This window comes from Eleginops maclovinus, chromosome 23 (genome assembly GCF_036324505.1).
Source record: "Eleginops maclovinus isolate JMC-PN-2008 ecotype Puerto Natales chromosome 23, JC_Emac_rtc_rv5, whole genome shotgun sequence".
NCBI lineage: Eukaryota > Metazoa > Chordata > Actinopteri > Perciformes > Eleginopidae > Eleginops > Eleginops maclovinus.
Genome location: NC_086371.1, coordinates 11190632 through 11202468, shown reverse-complemented (window position 1 = coordinate 11202468; position 11837 = coordinate 11190632). Strand labels below are relative to the sequence as shown.

General features: G+C 38.4%; 2 protein-coding genes and 1 non-coding gene across 4 annotated transcripts; 1 reads left to right on the top strand and 2 right to left on the bottom strand.

The window, feature by feature from the left end:
* Positions 1 to 16: 16 nt before the first annotated feature.
* On the bottom strand, positions 17 to 4249 carry zgc:153018 (Transmembrane protein 179-like). Its single transcript, XM_063875694.1, has 4 exons — positions 3791 to 4249; positions 2956 to 3093; positions 2722 to 2800; positions 17 to 2236 (listed from the first exon to the last, which is right to left on the bottom strand). Exons 1-4 carry the CDS (start codon positions 4111 to 4113, stop codon positions 2042 to 2044), a joined length of 735 nt encoding a protein of 244 aa, XP_063731764.1. The 5' UTR covers positions 4114 to 4249; the 3' UTR covers positions 17 to 2041.
* Positions 4250 to 5768: 1519 nt separating this feature from the next.
* Positions 5769 to 5841, bottom strand: trnaf-gaa (transfer RNA phenylalanine (anticodon GAA)). The gene has a single exon. It is a non-coding gene; the product is annotated as a tRNA-Phe (tRNA).
* Positions 5842 to 6061: 220 nt separating this feature from the next.
* On the top strand, positions 6062 to 9438 carry hs6st2 (heparan sulfate 6-O-sulfotransferase 2). 2 transcript variants are annotated; one of them, XM_063875698.1, is made up of 2 exons: positions 6062 to 6985; positions 7378 to 9438. In XM_063875698.1, exons 1-2 carry the CDS (start codon positions 6399 to 6401, stop codon positions 8201 to 8203), a joined length of 1413 nt encoding a protein of 470 aa, XP_063731768.1. In that variant the 5' UTR covers positions 6062 to 6398; the 3' UTR covers positions 8204 to 9438. The 2 variants fall into 2 exon arrangements, with proteins under 2 accessions (XP_063731768.1, XP_063731767.1); XM_063875697.1 differs by having other exon boundaries at positions 7375 to 9438.
* Positions 9439 to 11837: the final 2399 nt, after the last annotated feature.

Here is an 11837-nt window from a genome sequence, read left to right as displayed (position 1 = left end):
GAAATTCTTTCATGATGGGAAGCTTTTTATTCAACAAACACAAACAGGTAAAAAAGCAACACAATTTTCAGTTATAATACAAAAACATTTCATATATTACAATTAAACTTCTTCTCTCTGTACTTCAGATTTCTTTCTCCGCTATCTGTGTTTCATTACAGCCACTTGGTGGACGATAATAGGAGAGAAGTTTACAAAGAACTTTGAATCATTTGTTTTAGACACTCAGCAAAGTTAGTATCTTCTTTACTCGTCAATGATTTGACTGCTCCATTAATGTCCTGACAGCGGCAACGTCCTTACAAACAGCATCATGATAGAAATCGTCACAAGAAGAGAGAGGGTTCAGCAGTGATTTCTCCGTTACACAACAGAACATTTGGGTCATGCTCACACAGTGAGCCTGGTACTCGGTGGCTCCGTCACACTCACCACATGCTTCTTCACAATAAAAGCGCCTCAGTGCTACATCTGAATATTACACTCAGAACAGACAAAGTGTATTGTCCCTGACGAGGACACAACTGTGCAAAATGTCAGACTCCAGAGGAAATGTAAACAACCATGCATATTGAATATATTTAACAAAGACTGAAGGACAAACACCATCTGGTAGCTGGTGGTGCGTCAGGGATTTGTATGTACTATATTGCATTAATAATGCACCATCAAATGACACAGATATTTTGACACTGTGATTAATATATCCTTGAATACATTTGATATAACTATTCTAATGAGTGTGTCTTTTTTGTTCTATAAAATCCCATTTTACTTGACGTGTCAGTTAGTGGCTATCCTGTATCCCTTTCACACAGGAACGAGAAAAAAAACATTTCTCAGATTGTTTAACAACGTTAAGTATTGTTAGGTGGGCATTTTCAAACCTATTTGAGACTCTTTTAACCATATAGGTGAACAAAAATATTGTTGCAAGATAAAAACAAAAACATGTAGCTGGAAATGACACATGTAAGTCATTCTAAAGAGATATTTTGTCATGCATTACAAAGCAAGATAGAAAATACATTATGCAATGCTGCATTTATTTAATTTGGGCCATTTGGGAACAAGAAAATGATGTTTTTCACACATTATTCTGAAATTATTAGCCTAATTAAGTTGCTTTTGTTGTGTTAAATATTAAGTACCATGTTACAATCACTGGCCTCCCTCACAGGTCGCATATGCAAAACACGGGAAGGCCTCTGTGTGACTTATTACCAGATCGTGTTTTTCTCCTTTTATTGAGGGCTCCCTTTCAAAAGGAAAAGTGGCAAACACCTGTAGTGTATGTACAGATACATTACACATAATTGGTGTGTACTCAAAATGCTAACTGTACCTGTATTGTTCTCATCACAGCAGATAATTTGTAACATAAACTATTAAATAAGGTTATATGTTAAATAAGGTTTCCCTAACACTTGTACTGACAGTTTTCAATCTTCTGTAGTTATTTTCACCGAAGCTGGATTTAAATGCTGTAAATGTCTAAAAATTACAACTTGGAGGTGTTTTTCTCCATTTGGTTACTCTCAATTGCACTCTAAAATGACATGAGCATGTGTGCAGTGGACGGATTTGTTTTCAGCCAAATGGTTAAAAGAGTCTTTGAGGATTTTGGAAATATTAATTTTTTAAGGATGAATTGGTATTTATGATAACAAAAAAATAGATGCTTGGTCTGTGGCTCAAATTTAGTCAAACATAAAAGGCAGAAACTGAAGTTGTAGTGTTTTAGTGATTCTCAACATCTTATAGTTTATAATGAAGTCTGCCATCCACTCTGTTTTAAATTACCTGAAACAATTCTTTGGCATTTCTAGAATGACATTTTTGCTATTATCAGCTTACATAAACTGCTATACTGTTTATCACTCAGGCTGTTAAACTATATAAGATGATGACATGTGAATTATATCAAAAATAATAACACTTTCATGCCCATATTCTACATGCAGTAGTGATAAGGGGTGAAATGACATTTAAAACCTATTTTTTACAGCAGAGTGCATCATCTGGTATCAATACCTCTCAGTTAGACAAAGATGGTGGGAGTGGCGGAGGTCGGAGGTGTGGGGGAGCCGCTTTCGGAAGGACTGTGTCTCAGCAGCAGCTCCTTCTCTCGGGGGCCACAGGGCCCGGTGATGTGCTGGCTGTGGGAGTGGTAGAGCCGCAGGAACGCCAGGATGGACTGAGCCAGCCACAGAGCCGTCACTCCCCACAGAGACGCCTGAGGACACGAGGTGTGAGTAATAAGCTTACAGTCACACTTACATCATGAAAATATCAAGGCCATGCAGGCTGGTTTGTGTCTGTGGTGGAAGAGCCAGGAATTACCAAGGGGAAAAACTTTTGAGGAAGAAGTAAACTTTACATGGCAAACAAACAAACAAAAAAACTCCAACTTCCTTAGATTTTTGGATTGTGAAAAGTCATACAGTGTATTCTGACTTATTCTATATATTTATATTATTTATATAATATTAATAAGGTTGAGGTAGCTTGTGAATAATACTATATTTTTAAATAATATTCTGAATCTGCAAAGTTATCAGTGTGAACGATATTGACACAGCTCTAATGATCTTCTGCTTCTCTGAAATCGAAAGATAAATTGGTCAATATCTTTCAAGAATTTGTAAAAAAATATTTATCTCACGGATGTACAAAATGTTATATGTTTTCCTTTTGGTGTACATGTTTAAGTGGTCCTACCTGTGCCAGACTGAGCTCTGTGTAGAAAGAGGAAGTGTCCACATCCAGGTAAAGTGGAACCGACTGATACTCTGCACAGCTGGACAAAAACAAAACGTGAAGGAATGAGAAATTATCCCAAAAAACACTCACACATAAATGTTCACTGTTTTTTTATTTGATTGGGTTTATAGGAGTATATACAGAAGATTCTTCTTGCATACAGAGTGATTCACCAACAGACAATGTGTGTACCTGTATGGTCGTGTATTGAGATTAGTCACGGTGTCGCACCAGGAGTAGAAGCCCAGAGACAAGATAACACTGGCCCCTCCAGACAGGAAGAGCACACACACACTCAGCACAACCGTCAGGAAGGATGAAAACAGGGTGCTACGCAGAAACACACAAATAGACAGCCATTAGACATAAGATCACTTTCAAATAAACAAGAAGGTTAAAGGTTAATACATTACCTCCATTGCATTAACTGGCAGCTATTTAGTATAGACACAAAAGTAAAAGTCCTGCCATCAAAATATGACTCAAGTGAAATTAAAGTATTGGCATCAAAATATACCCCAGTAACGAAAGTAAAAGTACTCATTAGCAGATTTGTCCATTTCAGAATAATAAATATCATGTGTGATTATAAATATTGATGCATTAAAGTGTTTATCAAAGCTGGTAAAGGTGCAGCTCATTTGAATGACTATATATGCTGCAGGTTAGCTTTTAAATGTTGCTCCAGGTGTAACTAAAGTCTGATTTAAGTATTGATTATATTACACATCATAAATCCAACACTGCAAAAATAACTACATATATTAAATAAATGTAGGGAAGTAAAAGTGCACGATTTACCACTGAATTGTTGTGGGGTAAAAGTACAAAAATTGTTTTTAACTTAACAGTATTTGAATAAATGTACTTATTTTACACCACTGTTGATTCTGATAAATGTAATGGAGTCAAAAGTCAAAGTACTATCAAGTACAAATACTCAAATAAAGCACAAGTATTGCAATAATATAAGGGAGTGTAGTATAATCAGGTCAATGCTGCAGTTTATATTAAATGTGGTACTCACTCATCATGTCGTCCGTGCAGATAGAAGAGGCTCCTCCAGCCCTGCGCTGCTCCGTACAGCACCGTGAAAATAGCAACAAATGTGGCGAACTGGCAGGCAGCGGGTGGGCCCCACTGTTGTACCACCAGGTGAGAGACGTCTCCCGGCTGCCCCGTCAGCTCTGCCTGCTCCTCAGTCCTCCAGAAGCCGGTGGAGAAGAGTGCACAACGGCCTTTAAACGCGGATCCGTTCAGAGCCATGGGGACGACCACCAGTAGACCGGCCGCCACAGAGAGGGCATGAGCCGCGCAGTGAGCCAGCAGCAGACGTCTGTCTAGCTCCATGGTGCAAATAAAACTAAAGTGTGAAGTTATACGTTCTTTAAATAAAAATAATGGATAATGTCAGCACATCACTGGGTGTGTATTCTCGTGTAACGGTTCACCGTTGGTATTTAAAGATTTCAGGGCGGGGACCGAGTAATGGCTGCCGGCGGTTACACAACAACGCCCCTTTCAGACAGGAGGAGGAAAAGAGGTCTCACTCCTCAGGGAAAACAAATTACAAAAAGACAAATTATCATTATTATTGTCAAAGAAATACAAGTATAAAAAGTAGAGGTAATCACTGTTAGAATGTAACAAATTTTAGATACTTTTACTTAAGTATTTTCATGTTATGCTTTTTATATTTCTACCCCACTTCAATTTGAAGGTAATTTATCCCTCAATTCTTTACTTATTTTTGACGACATTTAAATGTTTAGATCATTAATAAAAACACAAATAAAGTAATGAATTATGTTTTGTTATGGATTATGATTCCTGGCACTGGCAAATAGCATTCCTACGCTAATAACATAGACTGTATATATAAAGGCAATTACCTGCACTTTTAATTCAGTTAGTTTATTCCGGCAGTTTTTGGTTTAACTGAGTATTTCTACACGGTGGCATTGGAAATTTGACTAGCAACTTTTTTCCTCTCCAAAAAACCCTTTTCAATAGTATTTGCACTTATTCTGTTATTACGGATCCAATTTCAATTTTTCGCCTGGGGGTTGCTTTATTATTGCGCAGAGTGACACACCTTTTCTTCAGACAACCATTTGAAATTCCTCCAGGAGTGACGTAGCAACGGGGACCGGACGTCATTTGACCAACTGACCTCTTTTTTTATCAACCCGTGCAGGAGAGGATTTAATTCCCCTGCAGACCATGCTGCAGAGCGACTGATTATCTCGATAATCATTGATGAAGGGCCTGATAATTAATGACTCTAATCTGCAGGCGAACCAGGCTCGACAGCATTGTGGCAGACTGGATGCCAAAGCCTAAAGAATGTGGGTGGAGCTGGAGTGAAAGAATTCTCTGTTAATGGCATCCATACTACTCTCCTCCACCCATTCTACTGATAAAGCATCAGTCTGTCAATAAATCTGTGACTTTGATTAATCCTTACATTATGTGGAAACGTATTCAGTTCTCATGACTTGCATTTTTATTCAACTGTTATGTATTTGCAACAATTAAACGCTCAGCTCCACAAAGTCTTACAACAGCTTATGTGCTTGCAAATGTCTGTTACCTTACCTTGGTCGTTGAATAAAGTTGTAGCCACTATCTGGAGACACATACGATCACGTACTGTTATGCTTTCTTTTTCTCTATGTAGCCTATTGCATTTTTTCTAATTCCTAGTACTTTGAGTACTTGAGTTTGTTGTTACTGTAAATATTCTTCTCTCTTTTTGCACTATTTTATTTATGTTATTTGCACCATGTATGTGGAGTTGTTGGAGGAGCACGCGACATAAGATTTTCATTGCCAACATATACGCTGTATCTGCTATGCATATGACAAATAAAACCTTGAAACCTTGAAACCTTGAGAGTATTAGGGAAAAAATTGGGGGATATGTTTATATCACCTTCCAAACACATGACCGACAGGAAATGCACTTCAATTGGTACATGTCAGCTTTGTTTGCTGTGTCAAAATGCCGAAACCCGGGATCGAACCAGGGACCTTTAGATCTTCAGTCTAACGCTCTCCCAACTGAGCTATTTCGGCAGTGAAGTTGTATGGCGGCAAATGGGAATTCTATCGTTATCTAACAAAACGTGCTTTTGTTTCTTAATACAACACAATCTACTGTAATCTACAAAAGGCATGGATATAATCTTTAGTCGTGTTTACGTTAACATTGTGTCTCCATCTGGATCATCTGTAGAGTGTACCATACAGTGACGTAGTCTTGACACCCACATAGAGCGCGCAGAGGCTGCTGGGAAGGAAGGTCAAGAATCGAGGCACGGATTCACTGCTGCAACAAAGATTATCACTATATACAACTAACTTATCAAACTGTTGGAAAATACTTCGTGATTTCACACGAGACACGTGATTATTGCTTTCTACGATACAAAAGACGGTACATTAGGTTTTTATTATACGTTTTTATTAGTTTCCGTCTGGAAAGCTGCCGTTAGCTGGCTAGCATTAGTAGCTGCATTGTTATTGTTTTCGCTTCACTAACGGACATAAAGCAGATGCCCCGAGGTCTGCCGGCCGAGCCGAGGCGGGGGTCTGGACAACCCGGGTGATGTTGTTTTGTCCGTCCCTGGAAAATGGATGAAAGGTCCAGCAGCAGCAGCATCAGACACCACCGGCTCCTCATCGTCCTGCTCATGGTGTTGCTCTTTGGCATCATTATGATCCAGTATGTGTGCCCCAGCAGGTCTGAGTGCCAGATGCTGCACCACCTGGGCTCCTGGTTTAAAGACGGGGGTGCAACTGGTCCCAGGAGCAGTGGAAGCAATGATATCCAGGACGGGCTGCAAAGGGATCCGTACATCGCAGAAGACGGTGCCCTGGTTCGCTTTATCCCTCGATTCAATTTTACCCAGGCCGATTTAAATCGTGGTGTTGACTTCAACATCAAAGGGGATGATGTGATAGTGTTTCTGCACATCCAGAAAACAGGTGGCACCACCTTTGGTCGACACCTGGTGCGTAATATTCAGCTGGAAAGGCCTTGCGAGTGCCACGCAGGTCAGAAGAAGTGTACCTGTTTGCGGCCAGGTAAAAAGGAAACCTGGCTGTTCTCCCGGTTCTCCACCGGCTGGAGCTGCGGGCTTCATGCAGACTGGACCGAGCTCACCAGCTGCGTCCCGTCCCGCATGGACTCACGAGAGGCTCCCGAGACACAGCTCAGGTAACAAATTGATCTAAATCAACATTATTGATTTCATTAGTGGTTTTCCTGTTAATCCCTTAAAGTGCCTACTTCACACATACCAAATATTTGCTTTAGATACTTAATCAAACCAATTATTTTTCAAAGCACAATGATGAGGGCATCAAATGCTTATTTCAATAGTTGAAAAAATAATCTACGGATTAGTTATCATTTCAATAAAAAGGACACTAATTAAAATCTTTAAACATAACTACATAAATACCAATTGCATTAATGGGTAGTATAAAGGGCTAACAGATTATTGAGAAGATATCAATTGACATGTTTGACATTTCATGGTTATCATCAACATAAGTTCATGGCTGTAATGCCATACAAGTACTAACATATTTTTTTCTTTCCAGTAGGAACTATTATTATATCACCATCTTAAGAGACCCAGTTTCACGCTTCCTAAGCGAGTGGCGTCACGTGCAACGGGGTGCTACCTGGAGAGCGTCTTTACACGTTTGTCATGGACGTTCACCTACTCTGTCTGAGCTGCCAAGCTGTTACTCAGGGGACGACTGGTCCGGCTGCTCCCTGCAGGAGTTCATGGACTGCCCCTATAACCTAGCCAACAACCGGCAGACCCGCATGCTGGCCGACCTCAGCCTGGTGGGTTGCTACAACGTCTCCACCATGAGCGATGAAGAGCGCTGGGCGGTGCTTTTGGAGAGTGCTAAACGTAACCTACGAGGCATGGCCTTCTTTGGGCTGACTGAGTACCAGCGTAAAACCCAGTATCTGTTTGAGCATACCTTCAATCTGGAGTTCATTGCACCCTTCACGCAGCTCAATGGCACACGTGCCTCTAGCGTTGATGTCCCATCTGAGACACAACACAAAATCCTCCAGCTGAACCGATGGGACGTAGAGCTGTACGAGTACGCCCGTGACCTTTTCCTGCAGCGCTTCCAGGTGGCAAGGCAGCAGGAGCGCAGGCAGGCCAGGGCGAGGCGGCAGCAGGAGAGGAGGCGTCTTCGTGGAAGACTCACAACAAAGCAAGGGAGGCAGCTGAAGCCCACAGAATCTCCCCGTCAGCCAGCGAGCCGCTCTGCAGCTGCTGAGGAGCAGTTCAGGGCAAAGGCTGGCGGGGGAAATGTGGAAACAGAAGTGCTGCTTCCGGACTGGTGGGATCAGGATGAAAATGGCACCATGGAGGATTACATGAACAATGTGGAGCAGTGGTAGTGACGGGAGCGAGCAGGAGGCTGTCTTAATACAATGTGTGCCAAGCTCTGCCTTTTTGGTTGTTAATGAATCAAAGTTATTCTTAGTATATGCCTTCCACTACATTTTATTTTTGTTTACTATGAACAAATTGCACACATGTATTTATTGATACTGATTGTATTTCTTTGACACAACTGACGTTCATAATGAGTACTTTTTCTTTCACAGAAAGAAAGGCTGGTCTAGGTATCTGCAAACCTTCATCGTTCAGTGATCACACACACCTTCTGCACTGGTCTCCTCAGCACAGTTGCATGAAAACCTTTTAGACAAAGGTTGCCCTTAAAATTGCATTAAATCACCACAGGGATCATCTTATAATGTGTGTGCTACTTAAGTATTCCCTCATGTGTTGCGAAGAAGTCCTTTGTAGCTATTTAAAAGGACCCTTACCAGTCTAAAGTGAAATAATGTGTAGAAAATAATTGCTTATTTTATGGTGATTGAATAAGAGATATCTGAGCATTTTTCAGGGCAGGGAACACTGGATAATATGAGCAAAGTGCAACTTTTTAGAGAGTAAAGATTTGATCGTCAAAATCTTATTACACATTTTAATTATATTATATACAGTATGTCATATTCTTTGAGGAAACCACATGCTCATCTTCTGTCCAGTATGGCTTTGTTTTTTGTTTGAAAATAATGCTGTAAAGTAAGATTGAAAGATGATCATGTGATTGAAGCATAACTGTTGTTACTCAAGATAACATGCTCAGTGCTTTGACAGTTACTACCATGAAAGCCTTACTCCAAACACTTGGACAAGGAGGGTTTTTCTGCGTTCCTCAATGAGCACTTAATATAACGATAATATAGGGGACAAACTGAAGCTTGAAACTCAAGGTAGTTTATGCAACTGGGCACTGGCTTTTTAACACGTATACACAAATGTGACGTTGCTTGGAATGAGGGGGGGTTTATTTTAGTTTGTTAAAAAGAACAATGTGATACTTGTTTCTATCAATAATATGCTACTGTTTGTGATTTACAATCTATATGTTTGCCAAACTGTTATGTTGTCCTAAATGCATACATTTTAAAATGTACCTTTTGTTTTTCAGTGTCTTTTAAGTAACAGAAAAGGAGAATTTTCCATAGATACCTCATTGTGAAGCATTATCTGCTAATGTTGTAAAATGACTGAATGTGACCCGATGCTTAATCTTTTATATAAAATGCTTTTACATGAATTGTGCTATTGTTCTATTTTTGACTGACTTTGATATCTTCTGTCCATGTCTCATGCACTTTTGTCCTGTGAGCTAGACTGCAAAGCTTTGGTATTGCACTTGCAAACCTCTGGAAAACCAGCAGGGAGCGCTGATATATTCTAAATATAATCAAAACAGCCTGGCTGGAGATACTGCAGTGGTGGTTGACATCTCGGATGGAAGAGGATTTTAAACCATTTTTAAATGTGATCCTCAGAGGTTTAATATAGAAATCATCTGTGACAGCTGCTTCTAAGTGTTGAAGTAATAATTAGCAATTGTACTGTAAATGCTTATATACAGGTTAAAGGATTGTTAAAAAGAGGGTTAGCTTTTCTTTTAATACGTACAGTTGCATTGGTTGAGGGGTGAGAGATGCATATATATATATATTTATATAACATAATTTGTAGTATATATATTTGACATTTGGTTAGAGAATGAGTAACTTGCAACTTTTTTTGTCTCTGTCAAGGTTTTAACTAATGCTAAAAATCAGAAACACTAAAAAGCACATATAAATCCACTTGTATACTCAGGTAGCCAATAATCTGGCCTTTGATGAGGAAGCATGCGGCACTGGTTCTTCATTTACTGTTTAGGATCAACTCTGACTGTAGAGTGGCGCCATTAATATAACAGTCAAAAGTCAACTTGCAACATGTATTAATATATTACTCATCAATAAATGTAAACCTTGCAAAACCACTTTTTAAACTAGCCTCTCATATTGTCCCTATCCTAATATTCTAATAAAGTTAGACTGGATAAGCCTTTACATGTATAGATATTGTATGTTTGGAGGATGGACCTGCCAAAATCAAAAATAGATTAATGAAAAGGCATGTTTACTTTGATCTATGCCGATATAGAATTAAGTGGGGGAATAGAAAAGAGGAAAGAATGAAAAGGGAAAATAATGCAAATGGGTCATTCCAGAATTGGAGGACATTTTGACTTCAAAACTTAAAAAAAAAATGAATCCTTTATTTTAAAAATGTTTGTTATGTATTTTATAAAAACAGGTAGTAAAGCATCACAAAAAATGATTTGGCCAGCTCAGGCATCAATGGTACACTTTCTATTAGATATTTTATTTGGTGCTTTTCAACAGCGCTCAATGGGGGCTAGAACTTTAAAATCAATAGCAATCAACTTTAAATAAACAAAAAAAGGAATTCTTGATCTGGGGAAATTTTAAAACATGTAGATTATGCTAAATTATATATAAAAATATAATTATTTTTAAATTAATAAATTGTACTATTGCGCAACCCTGTTTCTGTCATTTCCTATTGATGGATTAAATTATAGTAACAGGGTTGCAAATCAATACTTATTTTAGCTTTATCATTTAGGAATTCATGCTAGCTGCAGAATGTAATGCTACTTTCAAGACAAGGACAAACTTGGTTATTTACCTAAAGAAAGATAACTTTGAATTGAATTTGTCTTATTGTGATAAAATGAGTAACAGGGTTGAGTGGGTAAGAGAGCCACACATGTTCTAGACTGAAAGAATACGATAAATATGAAAAATAAAAGAGAGGACTGAGCTTTGGTATACCCATGGCAGTAACACATGGCTTGATGTTGTTATTTCGTCGTGTAACTGCAGTTATTTTAACTTCCTCTGCCAAGGTTAATGGTATTGGTATGTTGCATGTTGGGACACTCATTCAGTTTAAAATTACACTTATTTAAAATAGGTAAAAATAGCAAAAAATGTAAGTAAAAAGCTTATTTTAAATGTTAAATTAGACATACAAGTTGATCACCCAGAAGAAGGGACAAGAGAAAAATGCCATTTTAGAGAGTATTCTAGAGCTATTTGATATTTTAAATAATATTTTGAAACCACTTTTTCTACAACTGATTTTACATTTTGTCTAAGGACAAGTATATTTGCATGTTTTAGCATTTTGGGCATGGATTATTTATAATTTCACAGGTGGGAAAGGAAATGTCCTCCAATTCTCGAATGACCCAAAATATATCTACATATACATTAAAAATATATAATAAAAAAAAAAAATAATTATTATTTTATTTTAAAACAATTGCTATATTTATTTAGAATATTTGTTTTATTTCATATCTAAATAATGTATGAATGGTTCCTTTATTAAATTCTTTGTTTTGATATCTATCGTCCTCCATACTTTTGGGGTATAGTCTAAGGACAATTTGACCAGTCACCAGGTTTAGAGGGAAACATATCTTTGTCCTTTCTATCCGCAAAGTTCCTTTTTATGCGCCTTTGTGAGTGTAATCTGATCCATACCTCTCCTTTTGGTTTACCTGCGTTCATGGCAGCCTACCTTTACAACCTTCTGTCGTGACTTTGATTTCTCCCCAATGCTAATCATGTTATCTAA

Bases quoted from the DNA above. Each gene is read 5' to 3' on its own strand.
- zgc:153018 (XM_063875694.1), bottom strand. From the start codon at position 4,113: ATGGAGCTAGACAGACGTCTGCTGCTGGCTCACTGCGCGGCTCATGCC. The intron at 3,094-3,790 runs GTGAGTACCACA...GTTTCTGCGTAG, and splicing joins CTGCACGGACGACATGATGA to CACCCTGTTTTCATCCTTCC. The intron at 2,237-2,721 runs GTAGGACCACTT...TCGTGTCCTCAG, and splicing joins CAGAGCTCAGTCTGGCACAG to GCGTCTCTGTGGGGAGTGAC.
- hs6st2 (XM_063875697.1), top strand. From the start codon at position 6,399: ATGGATGAAAGGTCCAGCAGCAGCAGCATCAGACACCACCGGCTCCTC. The intron at 6,986-7,374 runs GTAACAAATTGA...TTTTCTTTCCAG, and splicing joins GCTCCCGAGACACAGCTCAG to TAGGAACTATTATTATATCA.